The sequence below is a fragment of the Lichenostomus cassidix genome, chromosome 4 (genome assembly GCF_008360975.1).
Source record: "Lichenostomus cassidix isolate B80296 chromosome 4, HeHo_3.0, whole genome shotgun sequence".
Taxonomy (NCBI): Eukaryota; Metazoa; Chordata; class Aves; order Passeriformes; family Meliphagidae; genus Lichenostomus; species Lichenostomus cassidix.
The window spans coordinates 25,631,724-25,658,236 of NC_139484.1; the positions used below are offsets into that span (position 1 = coordinate 25,631,724).

The window sequence follows — 26,513 nt, forward strand, 5'->3', positions numbered from 1 at the left end:
ATCCTACAAAATTAAAAGTGAATTGGTACATATGATCCAATCTCATTTGACATCTGATTATTAGTGGAGAAGGTCTTGGACAAGAGGTTAAAACCTTGAATAGCCAGATAGCCCAAGACACTATTTGGTTATTTCCCCAACAGTAAGCCTCCTTGGCTCCATTTGGTGTTGGAGATAAAGGGTGCAAGTCCTTATTTGATTTTAGAAGGAAGATGAAATACTCATCATCTGTGAGATCTCAAATTCCTGTGTCTATTTGATTTTTCTTGTACCACATGTCCTTCAGTGTAATCTTTATCAACTGCTAATTTTTGCTGGTCTGTTCATTTATGTCCTTGGCAACCTTTTCTACTGCACACAAGCTCAAAATAACCTGTTATATATCTGAAAAGTAAAGATTTCCTCATCTTTGTTTGGAAACACCTATTATTTTGATTGCTGCTGGCATAATAAAAATTAATTTAGATATGAGGACTTGCTGTTGGCCAAAAAAATGTACTCCCATGTCAGCTTGGGTTTGCTAAAATAGAAAATTATAATATTCTTTCTGTGTGAAAACATTTGGCTGATTCTTCCTCTGAAGGACTGCTTTCTCCTTTAAAAGCAGGAGCAAGTACAGACACAAAAAAAATGAAAATGAAGCATTAGTCAGCCCAGTAACGGTGTCTGCTCAGCCTGCAGTGAAAGACGTGACGCCCAAATAACATCAAATAAATGTTGCTCATTTCAGAGCCCTCTTCTGAATGTGACACATCTTTCAGGCAAATGTGCTATCAGGTACTTCCAGTGTACACACCTCGCCACCCCTCACATACATCCTCATTTGTGAAAGTGCGTGTGATGAGCGATTTAGGAACTTGCCTGGGAATCAATACACTGATCTCTGTCTATCTCTCCTGCTCTACCCAACCACTGCAGCAACTGTTGGCAGTGTGCATGGGGAAGTAAGGACTGATGGAAACAGATCTAGTCTGAGAGAGAGAGAGAGAGAGACATATTCTATCAGGGCAAAACAGATGAAGCAAATGTGGTGGAAGTCCCAAAGACATAGCCTGTTCTATTTCCATTTTGCACTCAGAGATTCAGCTGGGAGGGAGGAAGGGAAGAGAGCCAGATCTATAATAGTTGACTTTCTTTCATCCCCCAATCTCTTGATTCATTTTGAAATTCCTCCATATAATCACAATCCTGTTTGCAAAGGGGGGAAAAGAGGATTTTTTTATATAATAGTAAATGAAACAGTTTATGCAACAGCAATTGTTTTCTTTTTCATCAGCTTTATCACCCTGGCCAAGAATGAAACGGGTAACAGACTTGGAAGTAACCTTAATACATGTTGACAGACAATTGCCCTGAGATTGCATCTCCAACAAAGCAAAAATGTTTAGCCCTTGTCATATCCTCTTTCACTTGCTTGGTTTCACTTAGGAGACTTTTCTAGTGCTGGAAATCACGAGCAATTATTTACCTGCAACTTGGAATAACTTCTGATGCAGCTTCAGCAGCAAAGGATCACATGAATTTACACAGCAGAAGGAATCAGAAATCTCAGTCTGCTGTTCTGCTTCTCAGTGGCTGGCATTAGATGCTTCATAAACAGCATTTATGGCCCTTCACTATGAATATTACTATGAATTAGATATATATGAGATTAACATGAAAGGTTTCCTTCTAATTCATGCCAAATTTACTACCTGTGACAGTCCTATGAGTTTCTTTGCTATTATATTATGGTGTAGTCAAACTATCTTAACCTAAGCTACACATTATTTTTACACTGTTTCTATGTGCTTTGGTCTTTTTTGAGATTCTCAAGAACTTTGCTACTGACTGTTATGGAATTGCCCCCAGTGCCCACAGTTGTGGGAGTGCAAGATTCACTCTCTTGATTCTTTTAGTAATTAAATAGATGATTGATCCTTCCATTCTGCCTTGCCAGTTAGTTTGATGACTTCATTTATTTCCACTGTATCTTTTCTACCAAGATGAGAAACCTACACTTTACTGTAAGTGAAAACATGCCTTCAACTGAAAATACTGTTTTCCCACTGGTAATCTCCGTTACCTGCTCAATGAAGCCAGTATCATACTTGGATTTAGTACTATCTGCTCCATGCTGAGCAGACACCACTACTGGGCTGACTGATGATTCATTCTCACTCATTTAGCATCTGAACTTCCCCTGACTTTCAAAGGAGAAAGCAAGCACAAGTAAGCTTGCCCTGAAGTTTCAGGCTGGGGTCAGTCAAGGTAGGAATGAAATTTTACGTCTCCTCCACCAAAATGCCTTCCTTCTTATGCTCTGCTTTCTAGACATAGAAATGGATCAATATAAGTGCACATTGAGTGACACAGCAGTGCTTGAGGGCAGAGGTGGCACCTCAGGGAACTGCAACTCATACCAGGTAGATCAAAAGTAGTGCCCTGAATTGCAAGTGGAGAGAGGAGGTCTTGTAAGACATCACTCTCACCCACAAAACAAAGTGAAGAGAGTGGAAAGCAAGTTTCTCATTCTATGAAGGTAAAATGCCTCCCAAAGTTCATCAAGGAGTTTCACATGGAATTTCTAAAATGCAGAATTTATTTTCCCATGGATCTGCTGGTGTGCCAACATATCCTGGAGGTTACACTGGAACAGCTTGTTTCTCACTTTTGTTTAGGAAGTTGTTAAACAAGATGCAGGTTGAGTGAGTTTGAAAAGATTGTATAAGTTAAATACTATTTTGTTAATTCAGTAGAACTTTCCTCAGGTATATTTTTAAAGACACTGGAAGGTGAAGAGTGCAGAGCCATAAACTCTAAGTATTTTAAGGACCACTGTTGACAACAAAAATGTAAAAAAAATGAAAGATGGTAGAATTGCAAAGTTGGAACTGTATTCACCAGGATCCAGACTATTCTCGTTTTGTATTAAAGGGTAATGATTAGAATGAAAGAACACAAGGAATCTCATCTTGGTAGCTATACAGTGAAAGATGAAGTTATGTAATAGAATATGACAAGATATCACATGAAACCATATCATCATGATTAAGCTGCAGATGAACTTCTTACAAGGGCATATAGGGACAGGACAAGGCATAATGGCTTTAAACTGACAGGGTAGGTTTAGATTCAATTTTAGAGAGAAATTCTTCACTGTGAAGGTGGTGAGACACACCCCATTCCTGGAAGTGTTCAAGGCCAGGTTGGATGGGGCTTTGAGCAAGCTGATCTCATGGAAAATGTCCCCAGTCATGGCAGGAGGGCTGGGACTATATGATGCTTAAGGTCCCTTCTAACCCAAGTAAATCTATGATTTTATGGTAAGTGTTCGTTTGATAAGATACATGATATGATATCTTATCTTGGACATGATATGATAGAGCAAACCAAATGAATGCAGTTTGACATGCTTTGTGTACACAAATAGTATGAGATGGCATTCACATTTAAAGGCACAGCATCTACATCCAGGAATTTGAAATAGGAAAAAAAAAGCAAGGAAGGAAATAAAGCCTCTACTAAGGGTAACTCACAGTACTTCACTGTGACCAGCCTCAACCCTAGTGATAAATACTGCATCTAGCACTGACCCTCTGTGGGAGCACAGCAGAACCCAGAATAAGCTGTGGGGCTGTACTGCACTTCAGCTGGTGTGTTACAGACAGAACTTGTCAGTCTGTAGCAGAAAATAATGCAGTCCTCCCAAGGCACTGCATCCAACAGTATCCACAACTTCAGTCCAGATTTTAAAGATCTAAATGGGAAAACAATTGTGGCTAAACAAATCCTGACTGTCTTTCTCAAGTCAGTTCAAAACTTTTGCACTTCCAAACAACACAAACCCAAAAGAACTTGTTTTGGAGTTAAAAACTGTTATAGAGAAGATTGTGAGTGAAACAAGTACCACTGCAAGCCAATAAATACTAAGAGTTGTGAACTCCAGGGGATTAACGATCACTAGAGGATACTCAAAGCCAAAAGATAGAGACAAAATCAGTCATTACAGACATAGGAAAACACTGGACAAGGGAATTATATCTGACAATGTTCGTTTGTGACCTGGTGGAACAACACTCTAACCAGTTTCATATTTCTCAAATTAATGTCCTAAAGATTTTTTTCATAGGGGGCCACAGGGGAGAAATCTACAAATGCAACTCTGCCAGAAAGCAGTCACTACAGCAGATTGCTTCATGTCTTCTTATTTTGCAATGAAAAATCGAAGGAGTGTTATTTTAGGATAAAGAGAGACAAATTCCTCCTGATGGAGGCAGAGCGAATCCATTTATTATTCAAAAATCTTGCAGCAAGGGCAGCTCAAAGAGCAGAAGGGAATCAGAGGTCCTTAGACTCTGCTGCCCTCATGTTGCCTTAAAGTCCCTGGACACAGGGAGACAAAGAGGTCCTTGGCATAGGCCCAGTAAGTGTTTCATGTTATTCCAAGGATGACTTGGCCCGAAAGAGTTTCATTTGTTGTGAATTGCAGTGGAGGTTTTTTTTTTTCATTTTTTTTTTAATATACTTCATTTATTTTCATGTCTTTGATGCTTTCCAGAGCAGCTCTTTTCTCATTGTCAGCTTCAATTAAGGCTATCCTGGGAGTATGTGACATCTCCCTGCAGGCCTGGAGCACGCCTTTCCTAGTGTTGATCCTGGCTGTCACTTGCAGAAATTTTATCCCACTTTCCATACTTAAAATTAGAAATTACATTGAAAATGAATGGCTGACAATTTGTGGATAAAAATTAGTATTCATTACATTCCTCGTAGTTGTCTGAGAAGTTATCTGGCTATTGCTCCTGCAAGCACAAGCATGTACATGGCCACACCAGCAACGTCATGGCAGAGCAGGGTGATTTCATAACCCCCTGCATTTTAGGTATCCAAAGGGGTAGGGTTAAGCTAGTTGTGGCGATCCTGGTGCAAACTGGGAACTAAATCCTAGCTTGAGCTGAAACTTATTGGATTAAATAATCAACACCAAAAGATTGTTTAAATCTCTTTTCCAGAAGTTAAACTACAGCAATCTAAGCCAATCCAAGCTTGGCCAACACTTGCCTGCAGTCATGCTTGTAGTTTGTGCTGGAGAAGCTTGGCAGGAGCTTTCTTTGACTCTCCAACTGGGTATACACCAGTGGCAATCATGCCAGGCAGGATTATGCCAGTGGGGAGAGGGTAAAACAAAGTATCTATACCTTGTCTATGAAGGCCATGGTGCCCTCCTCTCTGGGGAGGTAGATCCTGTTCCCCGCCCCTTTCTGCCTGGAGACAGCCAAACAGCGAATGCTGGCATTGCTGTTGGGAGTTCAGCCCTCCTGCATTGCTCTTGTGTAGAGGCATTAATTGTTTGGGCCCTGTTCATCCTTGGACCCAATGTCTGTTGGGTCACTGGCAGCTGGGAGGCTTGTTAGCACTGCTGGCTGACTGCAGGAGCTTCGGTAACAAGGCACATTTCAGATGTGGGAGGGGTAAGTCTGCTCATAGCTACCCATACCAGAAATAGATTATATCTAGTTTGGCTTCAACTAGGTTGGAACCTCAGTTCTTACAAAGAGAAGATCAATGCTAGAACTTGTGTATAACTGCACTACTGCTCTTGACTGACAGCTTGTAATGGACTTTGCTACTAGTATTGTCTTCAAGGCTTATGATAAGAAATACATATATATTTGCTGTGTAGAACTAGCTCATTCACATTTGTTTTCTAGCTCTTCCTGAAAGAGGTAATTTTTACCAGTGAAGAAATCTTCAAGTCTCTTCAAAACTACAGTAAATAATCTGCTCTTCAGTCTGTAAGTTCAAACAGCATTTTTCATCCTTAGATTAAAAATGTAACACAAGAGCTCGGGGCTAAGGAAAATGAAAATGGGAGTGATGTAAAAAGCATGTCTGAAATCAAGACACGTATACTATCTCATCACTTATGGCCTGCTCTGGCTAAAGATGTCTTACTTAAAATCTGTTGTAACTCCTTTTCCTTGTCCTGCCCAATCAGAACAAAAGAAAAGATGAAATGCTTTTAAATGTTAAGACTATGATCTTCGGTGCTGGCTCTGTTGCTAGAAGTTGAATTCTTACTCAATCCATTAAAGGACACTGGTTTCCCATGTCATATCTAGTTTTGATCACAGCAGAGAAATGGGAAACAATAAAAACAGGCATAATGTGAAACAGATTTTTAGCTTTCTGCTTCTTTTTTTTTTTTTTGCATCAGTTTCCCACTTTTGAAAATATGTAAGAGTTAATGTGATGCTCTGCAAAAAAATTTTTAAAAAGACCTTTTTATTTCTCCGTTCCTGTAGGAAACCCTCTCCTTTAAAACAAGATGATATATAAATAGCAGTGTGCTGGAAGAGTGCTGATGCAAACTGGGTGGCTAAAGTTCCCTGTGGTGACTGACAATATTTCGAAGTGTGGCTTATGAGCAGATCCATTTCTAAACAGATGGGGGTAAAATCTTTTCTGGAAAAGCTCCTTCCCTGATTTAGCACATCTCACTTGAAGCATATGTTAACTGATTCTAAAGCCTAAGTCAGTCCATTCAGGTGAAACTTCATCCATCTGGGAAAAAAAAAACAAAAGACAAAAAGAGAAGAGAGAGGAGAGGAGAGGAGAGGAGAGGAGAGGAGAGGAGAGGAGAGGAGAGGAGAGGAGAGGAGAGGAGAGGGAGAGGAGAGGAGAGGAGAGGAGAGGAGAGGAGAGGAGAGGAGAGGAGAGGAGAGGAGAGGAGAGGAGAGGAGAGGAGAGGAGAGGAGAGGAGAGGAGAGGAGAGGAGAGGAGAGGAGAGGAGAAGAAGAGAAGAGAAGAGAAGAGAAGAGAAGAGAAGAGAAGAGAAGAGAAGAGAAGAGAAGAGAAGAGAAGAGAAGAGAAGAGAAGAGAAGAGAAGAGAAGAGAAGAGAGAAGAAAAGAGAAGAGAAGAGAAGAGAAGAGAAGAGAAGAGAAGAGAAGAGAAGAGAAGATAAAAGAGATAAAAGGCAAGGCCAAGTAGTCAGAGAGTCATAACTGATGTAAAGAGTGGTAATAATCTGTCTCCTAATAAACTAAATCAGGAGGCATGAAGCCAAACTGACATGCCTCATTAAAAAATCTACTCAAGTGGACTACATAAGTGGAGAAATAGGGTTGAGAGACGCAGGGATTGACATTTCTATTCTACACTATTTTCTTTTAGTCCAGTTTCAAACAAGGACAAGACTACTGCTGTGCTCGGTTTCATACTGCATTAGCAACATCTTGCTTGCAGGTTTAGCAAGGCCTTGCTTACAATAAGTTCCCTCAAGCAGAATCAGGCTCTATTCAATTAATTTGCTTCAATGAAGTGTCACATTGTGATGACAAGCAATAAATGCTAAATTAGATCTTTAGTGCATAAATCATACTTAGAAGTGTCCCTCACAGCAAGGGTTCACAGGCAGCACTGTAATTGTGCTGACCAACAAAGCAATGCTATTCCAGACTACCAGCTTGCATGCATGGTTATGGTCAATCTCCTGGAAAACTGGCCCTTTGAGGGGGAGAGGAATTAGACAGTTTTAAAGTTTGAAGTCAGTGATCAAAATTTATGGTTCCACTGTGCATTCATCTGTCTGTGACTGCCTTGAGTTACTCAGCAAAGGTAAATGAGCCCAGAAAAGAGGGGAAACAACTGAAAGATATATGTGATTTTTGCAAGTTTTGAGATGTCATTTCACAAACTATACGGTAGAAGTTCAAGGAAATCTTTGTTAGTAACAGGAAGAAAAAAAACCTGACCAAACCTCAAAAACCTAAACAAGACACAGCAGAGGAAAAAAGGAAGAGGTAGTGGTGAAGGTTGAGGGTTTGGAGCAATTACACCTCTATCTGCAAACTCCTTCTGAAAGCTGCTGACAGAGCTTTGGCATCTGATCATCTCCTGACTGCTGATTAACATAGCGCTGTTTTATATTTAACTCAGGCCAGAGCAGGAGGGGCTGGGGGGTGGGGTTGCACTGCTTATAAGGGGAGCACGGCTTGAACAATGTTCTTCTGTGTCAGTTCTCTCTGTCTCCCAGCCCAGCTGCACTTCTTTTGATCATTCACATTTCCTCCAAATGCATGTTGTCTTTAATTAATTGACTGTCTCGTGGAAAGCGAGGTGCAGGAGACAGGCAGAGAACAGCTATAGCTACACAATTAAAATACAAACCAAGACTGCTGAGTTTACTGAATGCAAGTGCTGAAGTGACTAATAACCTTTTTTGTGGTTAATGTTTTGCTCTGAGAACAGACCCAGGAGCAGACATGGAGGGCATGGATTTTGAGGATGAGAAGTCCAAGAGGTACTGCATGAAGACCAAGCATGTAGCTATCATCTGTGGCGTCGTGGTCATTGTTGGACTTGCTGTGGGGCTTGGTGTGGGATTGAGCAGACCTAAACCTCAGGAACCTCCAAAGGGAACAGATCAACCAACAACAGATCAGCCTCCTCCCCCAGTGGATTTGGGCCCCTGTCCTGCCAAGAATGATGACACTGGAGACTGGAGACATTTTAGGCTGCCCACTTACATCAAACCTGTCCACTACGATCTGGAAATCAAGCCTGAAATGGAGAAAGACACTTACACTGGGACAGTCAGCATATCTATTGCTTTGGAAAAACCAACCAGCTCCCTGTGGCTTCACCTGCGAGAGACCAAGGTTACAGAAACACCCACACTCCGGAAATCTTCAGGACAGCAGATTGCTCTGAATGACTGCTTTGAGTACCAGCCACAAGAATACATAGTGATGAAGGCAGCAGCAGAGCTCTCTGTCACAGATGAAAGTGATCCCTATGTGCTCACCCTGAAGTTTCAAGGCTGGCTGAATGGTTCGCTGGTTGGGTTTTATAGGACCACCTATACTGAGAATGGACAGATCAAGTAAAGCAGTTTTATTTATTAAACTTTCTTCTCTATTTTTACTTGCTCAGGCCTGCTCTATGCTTGTTTCAGCTTTTCAGTCTTTTCTCTCACCAACTTGCTGACATTTCTGGCCTCTTCTTTAGTTTTCTCATTCCCCTAAGGAAGATGCTGTATTCAAAACCCTTTGGCTGCTGACTAGTGAATGTGGGCTGGAGAGATGAGGGGTTTGTTATTGTTATTATTCTGAAAAACCTTTTCAAACTCTACTGGTCCCAGATTACCTTTGAACTAAATGGCTCCCTGAAAGAGCTGGGGGAATCAGGGCCATGTTTTTATCTCTGTGGTATGATAAACAGCACACAACTATCACCACTCTCTCCTCTTATCCCCAAGGTAACAGTTTCGGTGTAAAATGTTCTTCTGATAGTTTTCCTGATAGCATACCTCCTTGATGTTGTAAGCTGGAGGAATATTCAAACCAGAACTTCCCTGTCTCTCCTGCAGCTGGTTTAAATTATATGTAGGAAAGTCCAAACAATTAAGGTTATCTTTTACTTATTTTTGTGCTCCATCTCTTCCTTATAAATATATCAACAGTTACTGAAAGATTGCAAAGCATCTACCAGTTCAGCTAACCCATTCTGCTTGCCGGGTTTGCACCACTTCAGGGTAGAAGCTTGAGAAAGTCATTACCCACATCTCAAAGGGTTTTCTTCACAGTTAATGTACAGAGAGGACACTCATCCATTTTCCAGTATTTACATTTCTGAAGTGACTCATTCCAGCCTTTACAGCTGGGAGTAAACTTGGCTAGACTTTCACCAGGCCTTGTAGCAGGAGCATGGAGACAAACACTGGTGCGTTTTCATGGGATTTGTTTGCACTCCTGGGACAATGGTGTCATGAGTGAGTCTCATCAGCTCCATTCAACCACTGACAGGCAATGCCAGGAGTAGCAGCAGTGACAGGCACCAGCGGCAGCAAATCCAAGAGGTAGAGGATAAAGCAAGCATTGATTTTTCCTATGGAGAAGTGATGCAGGGAACAGCTCAAACCCCAGGCAGCTCTTTTCCTCTTCTTTTCCTCCATCTGTGACCTCAGCATTGCTCTCTCTTGAAAGGTGCTTTGGTTATGAGCACATTGAGCAGCTTTGGTTTCATACTTGGAGCATCTCACATCTCTTCAGCTGTTCTAAAATGCAACCTCCTGGCATCCTTCTAAGTTGAGGTGTGTTACTTCCTTTTCACTGGTGAAGGATATCTGGATATTAGATTTATAGCCCCAGGTCTGTCACAACAGCAGGACCAGAACAGAGGTCTGCTGAGTTGCAGAGCAGGAGAGGAGAATGCCTGTCCCTCGAATCCAGACAGTATAGGAGAACTTTACAAACTAAAGAAAGCATAAAATGTCAGCTTACTTTGACTGTTCCTACTTATTGAATTGGATGCTGGAAGCTACAATTGCAAGGATGATCCTAGCCATCAGTCTGAAAACTCTCAATACAGAGAGGAACTTGAGGATGTGAGCTGGTTAGGCTTGAGAAGGGCTTTAATAAGAATGAGTGAATGGTGAATTCTGAAGTATTTTTCATGTGACTGAGTTTGGGCAGATTTTTTGAGGTGGCAGAGGCAAGGAATGTGATAGTGGTCAGTACAGCTTTGAAAGTAAAGCAAACACCAGCCAAGCTGTTGCTATGCAGCAGAGGGTAGGGGACAGGATGGGGTGAGGAAGGACAGTGAGGGAAGGGTTTTATTACTTATTAAAAATGCATTTTCCCCTGGATTTCTACTCAAAAACAATGCTGACTGGAATTAGCTTTTTTATTTTGCCTTTGCATGAGGTAGACAGCACCCCTGGAAAATTTCAAGCCAAATAGTTCTGTTCTTGTCATGTTTCAAGTAAGTATAAATCAGATTAGGTAATAGCAATGATCAAACAAATTATGAATAGTGGATGTTTAAGAGAAGGGGGCTGAGGTGAAAATGACATCCAACATGTAATTAACCTACTCTGTTATTCCTTCTGTGCAGTGTTAGAAGCAGCAGGACCTTTTGAGAGACTTAGTAACACTAGAAAGTCAGCTCCTAGGGCTGAGCTGCTCCCCAGATGTTTATCTGTGAAGGCAAAGGTTTGCCAAAGCATTGCTATAAGGCCTTTTGTTTACAAACTGGGCACATGTCCAGGCTCTGCTGTTGCTTAGATTCAAATCTGCCACCACGCTTTATGGAAAACAGGTAAATATGTGGTGAACATGCCTCTAAGTCTGGGATCATTGAGAGGCTTAGAGAGAAGAATGCCTCATTTAGGAATCCTGTTCAGACAGATCACACAATCCCCATCAGGAAAAAGGTGCTTTTGGACATGTCCTGAAGCAGATCTTGAGATACCTTGGAATCATGACTATTTAAATTGATGTGCACATGCAGGTAGGGAATAGGAAAGCAGAAACTTTGAAAACGTAGATTTTGGACATAGACCTGCCTAGATCCTCCTGTGGGTTCCCAAATATAGCCATAAGCCCTTAAGTCCTTTGGTAAAACTATTCCTCTGTCTGCGCATTTCATTTCCGCATTGATGAAAAAGCAGTAACAGTCCTTCCCTACTTTGCATGATGCAGTGAGCATAACTACATTACACTTGTATTGTTTTCAGATATTATGGAAGGGAGCAAAAGAAGAGTCCTTGCCTAGTGTAGTGGGTTATTTCAAGTCATTAGTTTTTCTCAAGGAATGTGCTGAAGCCCCCTTGTAATTTTTCCTTAGTATTACAAATAATACGAACATGTCACAGCAGCTGGCTTGGATTTTGCACTACTATTAGTGACAAGTATGGCTTCCCTTTTGTAGGAATTCTCTCTGTTGTCTGTAAGGGAACAAGAGTCTGGCACAGGGCTAACAGGGATGTATTTAGGATTGTACTGAATGAAGAAGGGCAAAATTTTTTTCTGTGTACAAAAGTAACATTTGTGATTTTTTTCCTCAAGGAGAAAGTTTTATCAGAAGAAGCAATGAATCTGAATTTTTATGAAAGACTAGGAGAAAAATGCTTTAATTAGTTCAGGGAGGAAGGATTTCACACTAATGCCTTGTACTTCGGGGGAGAAGAAAACAGGAAAATTCATCATCATTCTAAATGCATCACTGTTTTATTTTGAGAACAGCTGGATGCAGCCTCAGCCAGATCTTCACTTTTTCTTAGTACAATGTTTACAACTGTCATCTCCAGTTCACATTTAAAGCTCTGGACATCAACTGCAAGAGCAGAAGCCACCAAGCAGTGAGGAAAATCTTATCTAAAAACTACATTATGCAGTTTGAAAGTGGATTACAACATTTCATGTCTCTACTGCCACTTTTATACGTGCCGTAGTCTGGAGTTCTCATCATCTAGCCTGTAGGAAGGGTAATGCTAAAGTTTTTCACTCCTAATGTCTGTCTGCCTCCAAAATGTATGAGGATAGATGGATTATCACCTTACAAATCAACAGATATATCACAATGTTATTAGTCTGTTGGAACAAGAAATAAATGTGTCAAAATATAAAGCCAATATTTTAACTAATAGCTGTGAAGCATTGCCCTGGAGGCTTGGAGTTAACTTAATTGTGAAATAACTCTCAAATCATATGAAAAGTAGAGAGTGACAGCAAAGAATGCACCAAGCAAAAGAAACTCTCTTGAGTCTGAAATTATGTTAAGGTGAATGTTCATTATGCTTTCTGCCCATGAACCTTTGAGCTACTATTCCAAGGAACGTGAATGGGGAGAACCCAGACATAGTACCTCTGTCAGGTTTGTAAGTGACCCTTGCTGCTACAAGTTCCTAATGACCAGTTTAGTATTTAACTGTCACAGGGAAATGCCGAAGGCAACAGAAACATTGGAAAATTGATTGTCAAGCCAGCTCGTAGGATTGCTGCAGATCTGTAATTTATGATGTACACTTCTAATTACTTTTTGGAAAGAAAAACTACCTTAATATAGTTGGAGCAGCTGTAGAAGTGCTGTCAGAAAATGCTCGACATTCCAGATTAATTGAAGGAGCATCTGTGATCCCTTTCACCATCAATCACTGGAGAATATGCTCTGCCACTGTGTGGGTCATTAATGGGGGAGCCCGATGTCACTGCGAGAGGCAAGCACAATATGAACTCTCACAACCTTAACCTATGTTTTTACATGACTCCTATTGTCTAGCTCCTCCAGCTGGTTTTGCATAACTGAGATTACTTTCTAAACCCCCTGCAACACTTCTTGAATTGTATTGGTTATGTACTTGGATGTTCACCTGAACTTTCATGCTTTCTCCAGCAGTTTCACGAATGGAGTCAGGGGAGCATAACGGCACCAGGAGAAAACTGTATGTAGTAAATCCAGAAAATGAAAAACACAAGCAGGATGAGATTTATTGGCATTTACACAATTTCAGGGTGTTGCTTCAAGAGATGTTCAAGACCCTAATCCCAAAATATGCTATAGTGGCTGAACAACTCTTGGAGTGACTTATTTCCTTTCAGGTGATATCATCAGTGCTTTATTTTAGGTGCAGAAATCAATTGGAAAGCTCAGCAGGAGGGTGAGCAAAATTTTCACTCTCCATGAGGGGTCATGCCTATCTTATTGTCTGGCTCCTAAAAATATTTGATGATAAGCAATTTGCTTTAGCTTCTGCTCTGAAAGCTAGAGGATGTTGATGACAGACTGACTATGTGATGTCAGCTCATGCATCTCTGATGTCACCTGCTTTTATGAATGGACAAATACACAAGAGTATTTGTAGTAGAATAAAGTTTGTGAAATTGTTAAAAAAATGCTTAGAAATTACAGACAAGATTTCAAAGCTATATAATGAAGTCTTGCCAATGTGGTGTTTGTTTCAGGAGCATTGCAGCTACTGATCATGAGCCAACAGATGCACGGAAATCATTTCCCTGCTTTGACGAGCCAAACAAAAAGGCAACTTACAACATATCTATCATCCATCAAAAGGAGTACCAAGTACTTTCAAACATGCCAGTACAGGTATGTATTTCCCAACTGCTGCCTAAGTGCAATGGTTCTGTAGAGCCACTAAAAGGTAATATGGGTCGCCAGGTTCTTGCATGTTCACAGACTCTACCATGCAGGCACTGTAAAACTCATGATTAATAAACATCCCATGAGCAGAACTCGTTGGCTGGTTAGGAGTTGAAGTGGTCCACCAGCACACATCATGGCGGTACAGAATCAAATCCAGAGCAAAAAAGAAACAACTCTTCTGTCAGCCAGCTGTTCAGTTATTCTGGGTAAGTGTCCCCTACTAACTAAAAGTAGATATTGGCAGGTTCTTCAGTCAGACTGGGTAGCCTCTGAGAATGAGTACTCTGAAAGGCATCTGCTTCCCAGATGGAAAGTCTAAAATAATCACTAAAACTGCATAATGGTCTAAAACGAGGGTCTGCTGATCACAATTTAATGAAAAAGAATCCTGCTAGCCAGAAAGACTAGATTATTATTTTTAATAATGGAGGATCTGAAACCCCATCTGTCAGCTCATGGGTGTGGACATTTGTCATTGCACCACATCTATAATTTCCTAAATAATCCATTTCTAGACCTAGTGTGTCAAATTCCAAGCTTTGTATCAAATTCAGTGGCATCAATTATCTACCTCTGGGCCTTCTGGAAGAAGACTGAATGGCTTTCAGATGAGAGAGTTTCTACTGAATAGTTCAACTAAATGTGTAGTCTATTGTATAATTTCTACTAATAAGTTCTGAAGTGGGAGATTAAGTGCCAAGTTTAAAAAAAAAAAAAAAAAAGAAGAAAGAGCTTCTAGCCTCCAGGCTGTTGGCATTTGCATCTTTCCAATCACTCCCCCACCCAGAAAACAAAGGTCTGCTTTACTATGTTCTGTTTTACTTAGAGTCCCCCAAACCTATTATCCTACCAATGCAGTTGAGATATCTATTACCAGCCTGATACAGATGCATCCATAGCCTTTGTGTGTTTAAGGCTCTGACCCATTATTATTAAAAATGTTTCTATGATACCTAAAAGAGCACCAGGCACTTTGATGAAAAACACATGAAAGAAGAGTGCTGTACCTTTCCTCACAGATGTCAGATAAGTGAGAGTACCAGCAAGGAAGAAAAGGGATAGCATATATGTTACCAAGATTTATTGGTTTTGAGATTTACTTTACACCTTGACATGTGGACCTTGCCTCTAGTATGGACCTACAATAATAAGCTTGCAAATGGCTAACTACTGCTTCTTAATTAATTTGCTAAAAAATAAGTACAGATAAGGAAATGTAGATTATGCTGAATTCATATTGAGGTTTGACTAAGGGATTGTAGCAGGGCACTTTTTCATCTGGTCAAGGTCAGTGGCTCTTGTCTTAGTCGTGAAAGATCTTTTGGAATGATCTTTTCCACAGATGGAAGGGCAACAGTTTGTAAATGCAAGGCACATTGTGTGTTACATGTCCTGTAGTGGGTTTGGTGGTGTGGAGATTTATAATCTGCATGGCAAAGTCAGATCAGCAAAATCGGAAACTTGTACGTTTCATTTTCACTGTTGACTTTTTTTCAAATTTTTTTCCACTTAAGTCCTGACTTCATTGAAATAACAAAAGATATCAAAATAGAGTCAAAAATGGTAAAATAATGGAAAATTAGATCATGAATACCTTTGTGAAAATGGGGCTATGAGTATATCTGTTAAAAGGTATTTTTGCTCATGGAGTCATTTGACCTGTAACATTAACTGTCTATGCTTTATTTATATTGTGTTTATAACAAACAAGTCTCATGAACCACTGTATCTCTAGAAGGCTAGAGATCTTTTATATGCTTTTGGCTTTTGTTCTATTTAAGTTAGTCATCCGGTCAGAAGCAAAAAAAATAGCAGAAATAAATATTTAGAATAGACTCAGAATCATAGAATATGCTGAGTTGTAAGGGATCCATCAGGATCATCAGGTCCAACTCCTGGCCCTGCACAGGACACCCCAAGAGTCAAATCCATATGCCCGAGAACATTGTCCAAATGCTTCTTGAACTCTCTCAGGCTTGATGCTGTGACCACTTCTCTGAGCAGCCTCTTCCACTGCCCAACCACCCTCTGGATGAAAAATCTTTTCCTAATATCAAATCTAAGCCTCCCCTGATTCAACTTCATGCCATTTCCTCATGTCCTGTCACTGGTCACAGGAAAGAAGAGATCGGTGTCTACTCCTTCCAATTAAGTGTTGTCAGCAAACTTACAGGAAAAACCATGTGGGACAATCAGGAGGGTTTTTTAACTGATTTGCAAAATAAGAACTATGATCAGCACTAAATTTTATGAACATTTAAGCAACCTACCGATTAGCAGTGCTCATTTGTATTTGAATTAGTTCAGGATCTCTGATCTCATTAGACTGACCTTTATCCCCATTAGCATCCTTGTATCATGACTTAAATATGTGGTGCATGTATTTAAGAGAGGGGAGAGTTCAGTCTCTTCTCTGTCCAAAGTGATGTAATTTTATGCAACTATTGCAAGAACAATACACAGTAGCAAACACTGGAAAACTCTTGTTGGCAAAATTTCTGTTCATGTGAATGATTTCAAATCTGTGATTAAAATTAGGACCAGGTAAACCTATTTAGTGCCAAAAAGCAAAGACCCATTTCACGTACTGCAAAAGAAAAATATGTTGTCTGTTGTCACGCCTTCAGCAATGAAATGCCACAAGATGTGAACCTGGAGAGGTGATTTATTGTTTCCATACAGTTGCAGCCTTCATACAAATATTGTACTCTCTTATGCATGTGTTTGCAATTTCAGAAATCAATTTGATTCTTTTCCCATTTCTTCAGCACACTGTACAGCTTGAAGGTGGCTGGAATCGAACAACTTTTGAGAAGTCAGTTCCCATGAGCACTTACTTGGTATGCTTTGCAGTGCACCAGTTTGAGTATGTGGAGAGGCTATCCGCCAGTGGAAAACCTGTAAGTCCTGCCACACATGCCTTGCTTTGCATGCTTTTTTAAAAATCTCTTTTTTTTTACAAACAGGGACATATTTTTCCTTTTCCTGTAGCTTTTCCTGTAGCTTATTTTATGCAGCCTATTTTATCAGATTAGATGTTCACAGTGGTCCCTCTGACCTTGACTACATACAGTGTTTTGCAGTCATTCCCTGTCTCCTGTCCTTGTGAGACCCCAGTCAGTACCTCACATATGAGCACACGAGTGAGGAAAGAGCACTCTTTCTTCAAACTCATCCCTGACTTGAAGCCCAGTGACTGAAGGAATGTACAAGTTGAGGAGTACAGGAGAGTCACAGGCATGAATACAAATACTTTATATTTTTCTGTGGGTTAAAAAGTGTGAATCTAAGCACTTGATGTTATTACAGCTGTTGAGACCTAGGACTACTGTGCTATGCCATTATGTTTCTTTACTTTACAACAGTGGCAACACACAACTGCCCAGTGTAAGTTCTTCGCAAATAAGTATAGAAGTGTCTGCCTAAACAGCTGGATAGTTGGTAGATGGCTAATGAAGTGAATAGGTTGGAATATGGATCCATTAAGTTAAAACAGCTCCTTTATTTAGATGCAATAGGCAAGCCAGTCCATTTCTTGTTTGGATTCAAATCTCCTGAAGGTGTAGCTGATGAGGCATAAAGAGATCACAAGACATTACATTGAATCACACACTGAAATCCAAAATACAGCTCACCCCTCAACATAAACTCCTCAGTTAGCCTAAACCTAATTTGGGATGCTCAACCTGCTGTAAATTGTTTACTGGTTTAGATATTTTCCTCATCTGATACAGAGAGTGGTCCCCAGGGCTGTATGCTCGTGCTTCTTCCCCATCCTTTCCCTGTATGTAACACACGGTCTTGTCATTCACATGAGCTGGCAGTGCTTCATCCTTTTCTGGAGACAGTGTCACAAATTGACAGGGAATCTAGAATAAAATCCCAGCCAGGCCACTGTTCCCTTAGCAAGTTAGCTCTTCCTAAGTTTTATCTGATAAAGCTCACAAAATCTTTCCTTACTTAAGTCTGTTCGTCGATGTTAAAATCTCTCTCATAGAAATCTCCAAAGTTCTGATTCAGCTCTTTAGCAAAGACTTCCTGTCACAGCACTGTGCTGAGGCCTCCTTTTGTGCCCTCACTAGTGTCATGCTGTACGCTTATATAATTACTTGACAAATAACTAAAGCTAAATTACCCTTAGAAAGGCAAATGGAGCCTAGTTTGAGATAGAGATGTAATATTCTTAGTTCCCTGCTGTGTGGCTAAGTAATTCACAGAACAGGAGTACATTTTTAGGCCACCCAGTCACACAGTTTTGTTAACCAATTACTCTTCAGCGTAGCTGATCCATTCATTGTCAGGGACAGGACTTTGACTATTTAGTCTCAATAGATATTCTCTAGAGTTTAGTCCCTTCAGGAATCAGAATTAGTCTACATTTGTGTGCAGAACATAGTGCAGTAGGGAAAAAATGTACTGAAAAAAATGAATAACACTGTTTTCTACATGCAGAAGTTAAACATTTGCTACTTGTCCATGCCACACTCCAGAGTATGGCCCTGAGGTCACTATTTGTTTTTCTTCCCCAAGCAAAACAGTACAGCCCACAATGTTCCTGACTGGTTGTAGCTTTTCTAAATAGAAGGGAGTGTTAACTGTAACATGGTAATTAAAGTGTGTGTGTGTAGAAGCAGGAGTATTCATGTCAGTACAGAGGTTGCCTGAAGAAACATCTTCTAATTCAGGCCTCAGTTACTACGTGCTTTATTAACGCTGTTCACTAAACAATGTCTGAGGACTTGCCTGCACTAGAAAACAGAGGGTTTAAGTCAGGTTAAAATTATAACTGTTTCCTTTCTCTTAACATGGATATAGTTTTACCAATATAAAATACATGTGTAAGATCCATCACTAAAAACTATCTTTTGCCCAGGAAAACCAGACTATCTTTAGGGTTTTTTATCATATATATAGAAAGTTATTCTTCTAACTTTTCCAAGGCTTCCTGTCCAAGAGCTTTGAAGCCCAGCTGAACAATGAGGTATTTCGATCCACCAATTACTGAAAAGAACATTCCACAGTTTGCTGTGTAAGTTTCTAACAATAAATCCCTCATCCAACAGAAAGTATCCATAAATTACTTTCATAAACAACAGCAACAGCTCACATGACATGGTAAATTATTTAAAAACTCTGCCATTCACTCTGAAAGCCCTAATGAAGACATTCATGAAATCAGTGGTGGGAAATGTGCCTACAACTGGAAACAGTGCTCCTGAGCTGATTACCTGTCAGGTACCAAATGTCTGGTTTGGAAAATCACACCAGAGATTATACAAATGAAACCCAAAGTCAGTTCTAGTGCATGCTGAATGTTTTGGAAACCATTAATATGGATCAGCTAGGGGACTGAAGACTGCTAAATTGGGTAAAGAGCTTACAGAAGTGGAAATTGCAGATTGTAATTGCAAAGTGACCCTGGGGGAAATCCCCTGCCTGGAATGGATTCTCGATTGAATTTCATAAGCTTTTTTTGGTTGGTTTTTTTTCATTCCAGCTTTATTTCTGACCACTTTCCCATTCTCCCCTCTCATTGGAGGAAGTATAATTTCATGGTATTGAAATCACTGTGTTGTTCAGGCTCCAAAAGAGCTCCTGGAATAGACCAGCTCCTTTGCTCAGCTTGGGTCCTAAAAACTCCTGGCTCTAACACAGCACTGAAGGAGTAAACAAGCCACACCAGTGTACTCAGATGAATGTGGCCCATTCATAAGAGTCACAGAGCCAGCAAAATTAGATGGATCAGCTTTCCTAAAACCAGAAACTTCCCTCCATACAAAAATCTCTTATCCACACCAGAGATTTTCAGGGAAAGGGAAGACAACAGCCTACAGCTCCAGCAGGCTTGGAGACAGAGATTGAGGGAAAGTCCCCCAGAAGACTCCATAACTTCTGAACTCATACTTCATCTTCACAATATGAAGATAACTTCTCAAAAGATCTTTTCAAGCTTTTCAGGCCTCCTCATCATGGGCATGGGTGCCATAAAGACTCTAGTCCTCCAGAGCTTGTTTCCTACTGCTAGACAGCAATAGCTAAAGCAGTCCCAGGCACCAGTCTTCAGGGATAGAAAGGTCAACATTCAACACATCATTTTTTGCATTCAGATATGCAAGAGGAGCACAGAAATGGTCACTCATCACAGACAGGGCTACCAAATGTGCCAGTTTTACTGGACTTGCCTGGTCATAAAAGAGAGAGCTGATTTTTGCCTATGGTTTCCCGGGGCACAGCAGCCCGGAGGGCACCAAAGCTCTGACTGGGTGGCTGTGGGGCCCAGGGTCCTGGTCAAGCAGCCACTCAACCTGCATGGGCCAGCATGTCTGGGAAGAGTGACAGATCAGGTAAATGCACTGTCTTCAGCAGGTCTGAGATCTTCAAACATACAAGGACAAGAGGAAACTATGATGATAATACGTAGGAAAGGTAGGAAGAAGTTGAATAAAATAGGGTGTTATGGGCTTCTGACATATTTCAATACAGATGTGCTCCTAAAGATTGGTCTGATGGGATCAGTCAAGATCACTGAACTGCTCAGAACAAGTGGATCCTCTTTGACTGTGCTTGCCCAGGTTTCCCTCTTGAGAAAACCAGGCTGTGGGGAAGTAGAGGCTGCTCCAGGCCCTGCTACAGGCTTGGCCACTGCGAGCTCCTGGACATGGGTATTGCCAGTTTTACAATTCAGATGAACAGTGGAAAGTGTGCACATATTATGTTGACTTTGTCTCTCTTATGTACAACATTTGAAAAACTTTGTTGAAAAATGTGTTAGGGAACAGAATTCAGTGTTCAGGCCAGTCTCAGAGAAAACCTGAAGTTTTATTGATATGTATGCTTAATGCCTTTTCAGTGTTTGACACCTGATTTCTTTTAACTGAAAACTTCTCTAAATCTTTATTTTACAGCTGAGAGTTTATGCCCAGCCACAGCAAATACACACGGCACAATATGCAGCAAATGTAACAAAACATGTATTCGACTTCTTTGAACGGTACTTTAATTTGAGCTATTCTCTTCCAAAACTAGGTGATTATTAACATTTATATTTTTCATTTTGTTAATTCAGTGTCATGGTTATGTTGCTCTTACACATACCTGTGCTTTGGTGGAAAACAGTGTGAAACCATTTGGTTGCTAACTGCTAATATTATGTCAGGATGTTTTAAAACTGTACCAGTGGAGTTCAAGATGTTTCTAAGTGTCATGATGGATGAGTTGGTCTCCGTTACTGTTTAGTTACCAGCTCTCACAGTTCAGTTTGCTGAACTGAAGTGCTGGTTCTGGCATGTTTATTTTAAAGTGTCTTGTGGAAAATCAAGGGAAGCAGTGGTGTCATTGGCAAAGGACCATCATGAGTTAAACAGAGCTAGAAGTTTCAGAAAAATATGTACCACTTCCATGTGAACTTCTGGTCAAAAGTCAGCAGTGAGATAAGTGAAGATGTAAACTGACAGAGAGTATGTCATATTATTTATTAACCTTAGTGGAAAGTGGGTGTGTATCCACTTCTTAGAAAGATGAATGTGGTCCAGCATATAATTTGTAGTTTCTACTGCTGGGCTAAATAAAGATCCAGAACTAAATAAGACCTGGCATGTTCTCAAATTTTGCCCATGGTTACAAAACAAGCAAAGAGAAAGTAGTGCATTTGGGCATCCTTTTCCTTGGAATATCTGGACTCTGGTTCTCATTAATGCAGTTTAAAATACACAATAATCAAGTTGGGAATATAATCAGAGTTTTGGAAATTCTCCCCCCTAAGACCTTCAAAGAGTCAATTCAGTTAGGTTCATGAACATAAAAGGATGAAAAAATACTAACTGCAAACAAGACAATATAATGGGGAAAAAAACCCAAAAACGTTGAAGAAAATTAATAATGCTGTGCAAACTTTTTGTTGGCTATTTGTACCTCTACCTATCAGGCTAACCTATATTAGTTTAACAAAAAAATTTTACCTCCTCCTTTCAAAACAGCACCTGAATTTACTGTAAATATCTGTTTGCATTTCAATGACAACTGACTTAAGGAAACCAGTACAATATGTTGTTCTTTCACACACTGGTCCCCAGTAAAAATAGGTACTATATCTCACCTGTGTTTTATATTCAGACTTCCATTGTTATGAAAGCCTGATGACTTTGCCATGGCAGCATATGGATAAAGGCCTCTCTGTGTGACAGGGTAGACTGGTATCTTCAGGTCAGCAGTATCATAGGATAGATGCTTTTGTAGATTCTATACTGTTTTTCCCAGAATGTCTATTTGTTGGATCACTAATCTTATCATGTTGTTTCCTTGTTGTTAGAAGTTATCCAGGTCAAACCTGATAAATCAAGTATGTTTCTGCATAATGGTTTATTTAAATGTTGTATTTCACATTGATTTAGGGCTTCTGGCATTACCTTTCTCCTTGTATCCTCATTTTGACTGTCAGTGAAGCCCCTGCCAAACTATCAGCTTTGATTCTGTAATCAAGTTGTTTAATTTAAAATAAGTAATTCCTATCTCCTATTAGAGTGGGGTGAGGGAGTTTTCATTCTATTCTGTTTTCATTCTATTCAGTTTTAAATCCATCTGTACTTTTTCACTAACCCACATAGAAAGCCTGTGGTCATTATTTGCAGAAGAAAATGCCAGTTCAATTGAGTCTGCAATTCTCATTTAAACTTGTATTGATTACTGAGCATAAATGAGTGACCCCCACAAATTGCCAGGTGTAGAAGCAGATGTTGTTCACTGCATGGGGGATTTACTTCATGTTAACATGTCAATAAATATTTTTAATACAACAGTGTGACAAACAATGTCATGCCTCATTATGCTACAAATAGTTTCAGGAGGTTTACTGCCTACAGCACATCCCCAGACAATAGTATTAATTTTTGGAGCCAAAATTAAGTAACGTATGATACGCACATTCCCAGGAGATGGCATAACATCACCCTCCAGGACAGATCCTCAGTTAGTGCAACTGATGTTACCTCAATTTATCTCAGCAGAGCCAGGGCACTTGCTATCAGCTGCTGTAGGCCAGTTCTCTTCTTGAACACAGATTATAGCATGCAGTCCACAGTAGTACGCCAGAATTACAAATGGTAAACAAAAGAGGCTGTAAATACACAGAGAGAGGACAAGGTAATTGATTTAAAGGATACAGTGGTAATTGTGTTCTCTTTCTTTCAATGCAGATAAAATAGCTATTCCAGATTTTGGGACAGGTGCTATGGAGAACTGGGGGCTGATCACATATCGAGAAACAAACCTGCTGTATGATCCCGAGGAGTCAGCCACATCCAACAAACAGAAAGTAGCTGCTGTGATAGCCCATGAGCTTGTTCATCAGGTATATTTTAGGACAGGAGTCATTTTTACTGTGTTTCAAATATACAGTCACAATATTTTAATCTTGAAAATACTGCCATTAACTCCATCTCAGGATCTTCTGCATGTGCTCAAAATCTGACTGAAAAACATCATGTTAAAACAGATCCCTGTTAGAGCTTTAAAATACCATGACTACTGCCTTGGAATTTTTCTCAGGAAGTTAGATGCTTGGGCTCAGACTGTCAGCCAGCTTATGAAAATCTGTCTGAAATGTCTTAGAGAAACTAATTTACGTGTGCAGATGTCTCTTTTGGGCAAGCAAACAGGGACAACTATACACTGTGGAGGCTGTCTGAAAACAAACCCTTCAAAGCACAAATCATCAAATCAAGAGGAAGAAACTAAAAATATTTTCAGTGGCACATGAATCATTAGCAATCTCCCCAGTAATATGTAATTTTATAATAAAAGTGATGTTTTGACACAAGGCGAGGCCTTAATTCCTATTCAAACCCCAGAATTATGATAATTTTCATCTGGCAGTAGCAAAAATGTAAGCAAATGAATGTTTTACATGGAGATGTGAGATACTGAAATGTACGTGTACTATTTATCTAAACCTATATCTTTCTGTTTATAATCGTAGTGGTTTGGAAATATTGTAACCATGGACTGGTGGGATGACTTGTGGTTAAATGAAGGATTTGCCAGTTATTTTGAGTTCCTGGGAGCAAATGCAACAGAACCAGATTGGCATATGGTAATTATTTCTGCCTTGTGGAGGGTTGGCGGGGCTGGGAGGAACATTTTGGAAGGGAGTAAAATTTAGACAAGGATGATGAAGACTTACAGTATATTTATAGAATACGAACATAGTGTGGTGCAACATAAAGAAAAAGTTGGTTTAAGCTTTTTCACCTACCTATGTTATGGTCTGAAACCCATCAGAGTAAACTTTATGAAGTTTTAGTCTTCAAGGAAGGATGATTTTTTTAAACAAGTGAGTCAAGTGTTTGGTTATTACGGCAAATAACACCTAGGTGGGTTCTGGACAGCGCCTTAACAATTTTGCAAGGTTGCTTGAAGGTCTAACTCTGAAATATGGAGCTTTTCCTGTATTTATTTAGTTGGGCTGTACCCTGTTCATGGGACTTAGGATCGTTATCCGATCCAGTAAGGGTTGGGAAGCTGGGCCTGTCTCCACATCTCAGGCTATTATCAAGGAAAATATTGGACTCCCATTTAGCTTCTGCCAGCATTGTAAGTGTCATTTCAAATGTTCCAACTCAGACAGTCTCTACTCTGTGCAGTGCAAAAGTAGGTAGTGACAGTGGATGGCCAAAGTGCTTACTGTGCTAACTCCAGCAGCTTTAAGGGTGTTGCAGAGAATGTAGCTCTAAATATGCATTATACTCTGAGGAATTATAGCCGTATGTGAATAAAGGGAGTTTTCTTGCTCCTTCCTTCCTCCCCTCCCAAACACATGTGATGGCACATAGCATGCATATTTTCTCCCAGCTGTCCAGATGTAATGAGGTTCTGGGTACTAGGACAAATACAGCATGTGCCAGTGGAAGGGAGAAAAGTAGGTTTTGCATATGGGTTGAGCCTGCTGAAGTCTACTGTCTTCTAAGTCTGGTGACTTTAGAAGCAGGCAGTGCTTACTTTCTGCTTTCCCTGCCTCTCTCCCTGTGGTGAGGCTGAGAGCAAAATCATTCATGGGTCACTTTTATATTTTGAAGATCTGTGGTCGTAACTATGTAAGAAAAGTTCTAATTACTGAGTTTAATATTTAAAAGACTTTTTTGTATCTAGATTCTATGTTAATCTAACATCTAGAGATGTTTCAATGTTATCCTAGTGAGTATTACAAGAGGAAATCTACATAGAAATTCAGTCTTTTTTGGTCAATATTGATTAGGAAGTGAGGGGATTTTGACTGCGGGCTACTTAATCTTTTTTTAAAAATTTAAATTGCTTTAGAAAAACCTTATAAGCCTTGGAATGGGGAACCCTGGTCCTTCTTCCCTCCTGCCCTTCCTACCCAGCTCCATTTTTGCAAGAGGAGACCATAATGCATTACAAATGTTGTCACACTTCTGAAATTGGTAACACAGGCTGGTCTTTTTGCCTGCTTGGGGAAAGGGAAGGTGGGATGGGTGTGTCAGTGTTACGATACACACAGCAAAACAGGATCTATAAAATGCAATTTATACTAGTTAAGGAAAAATTGTATCTCTCCCCTCTCAGATGTAAAGTAAGAGTTTGCGAGAGTTTCATGCCCTTCTTTAGAGGGCATGAAATTTCATTCCATTCCAATTTGCCTATAGAAGCTGCAGTTCAAGCTACCTATTTAAGAAGTGGGTATATATTCCTGCCTTTGTTTCTATCCTAATGTTTTCTCTTCCTCAGCTTGAACAGGTTTTAACTGAGGATGTGCTCCCTGTACTGAAGGATGACTCTTTGCTGTCTTCCCACCCAATTGTAGTCGATGTGTCATCTCCAGCTGAAATCACCTCTGTGTTTGATGGGATATCCTACAGTAAGGTAGGATATCCCCCTGTTGTGACTTTGGATGCAAGGGAAGTCATGGCTTTGGAGAGGAGTTAAAAGTCAGGGGTGCTCATAATCAAGACTCCTAATTCATCTGAGTTGTGTCTGCACAGATCTTTCTTTTGGGACATTCCCAACCATTGTCAGTGGTTACAAGCAGCTGGGAGAGGAGCAGTGGAACCAGAGCCTGATCAGCCACTGTGCACCACACAGGGCTGCTTACAACACACAGTGGTGTAGGGAAAGCACGGTGTCACCAGCGTCTGCCTCTAGAGTGTTTGGTTTAAAATTTAACTAAAACAGATACTATGCACATACTTCTCCCATCACCTCATGCTGATGCACCCAGTAATGTCAAGTCTCATAATCTAATACAAAGGCAGATATCCAGGTATCCTTTCTCTCACTTCTCCATCACACTTTCAGGCCATTATAACTTCTGTTTTGAGGAAGCAAGGCTTCCTCAAGGAAGCCTTGACAAGGTTTTCAATCATCCTCTCCCAGTCAGTGGCAGTGGGGACTTGTGCCTGTACCGACTCCCTAGGAACCTAGCTGTAACTGACCGGAAGAGTATCTTGGGTCTGCCTGAGCAGAGGGACACTGAAATACTGGAGTCATCCAACCACTGCTGTGAGCAAGGCACACGGAGGCCTTCCAGAGCCCCTGACCTCTGGTAGTCCTTGCCTTGTGGGGCAGCAGCCTGGAG

At 40.4% G+C, this 26,513-nt stretch overlaps 1 protein-coding gene across 1 annotated transcript in view; it reads left to right on the plus strand.

The window, feature by feature from the left end:
- Positions 1 to 5,701: 5,701 nt before the first annotated feature.
- ENPEP (glutamyl aminopeptidase) overlaps positions 5,702 to 26,513 on the plus strand; it is a 38,164-nt gene continuing 17,352 nt past the window's right edge. The window contains exons 1-9 of the mRNA XM_085058393.1: positions 5,702 to 5,777; positions 6,288 to 6,435; positions 8,234 to 8,867; positions 13,729 to 13,870; positions 16,696 to 16,827; positions 20,833 to 20,953; positions 23,119 to 23,273; positions 23,901 to 24,014; positions 25,667 to 25,801. Of these exons, the coding sequence (XP_084914519.1) occupies positions 8,248 to 8,867; positions 13,729 to 13,870; positions 16,696 to 16,827; positions 20,833 to 20,953; positions 23,119 to 23,273; positions 23,901 to 24,014; positions 25,667 to 25,801 (1,419 nt within the window). The 5' untranslated portion in view covers positions 5,702 to 5,777; positions 6,288 to 6,435; positions 8,234 to 8,247. The remainder of the gene's footprint in view (positions 5,778 to 6,287; positions 6,436 to 8,233; positions 8,868 to 13,728; positions 13,871 to 16,695; positions 16,828 to 20,832; positions 20,954 to 23,118; positions 23,274 to 23,900; positions 24,015 to 25,666; positions 25,802 to 26,513) is intronic.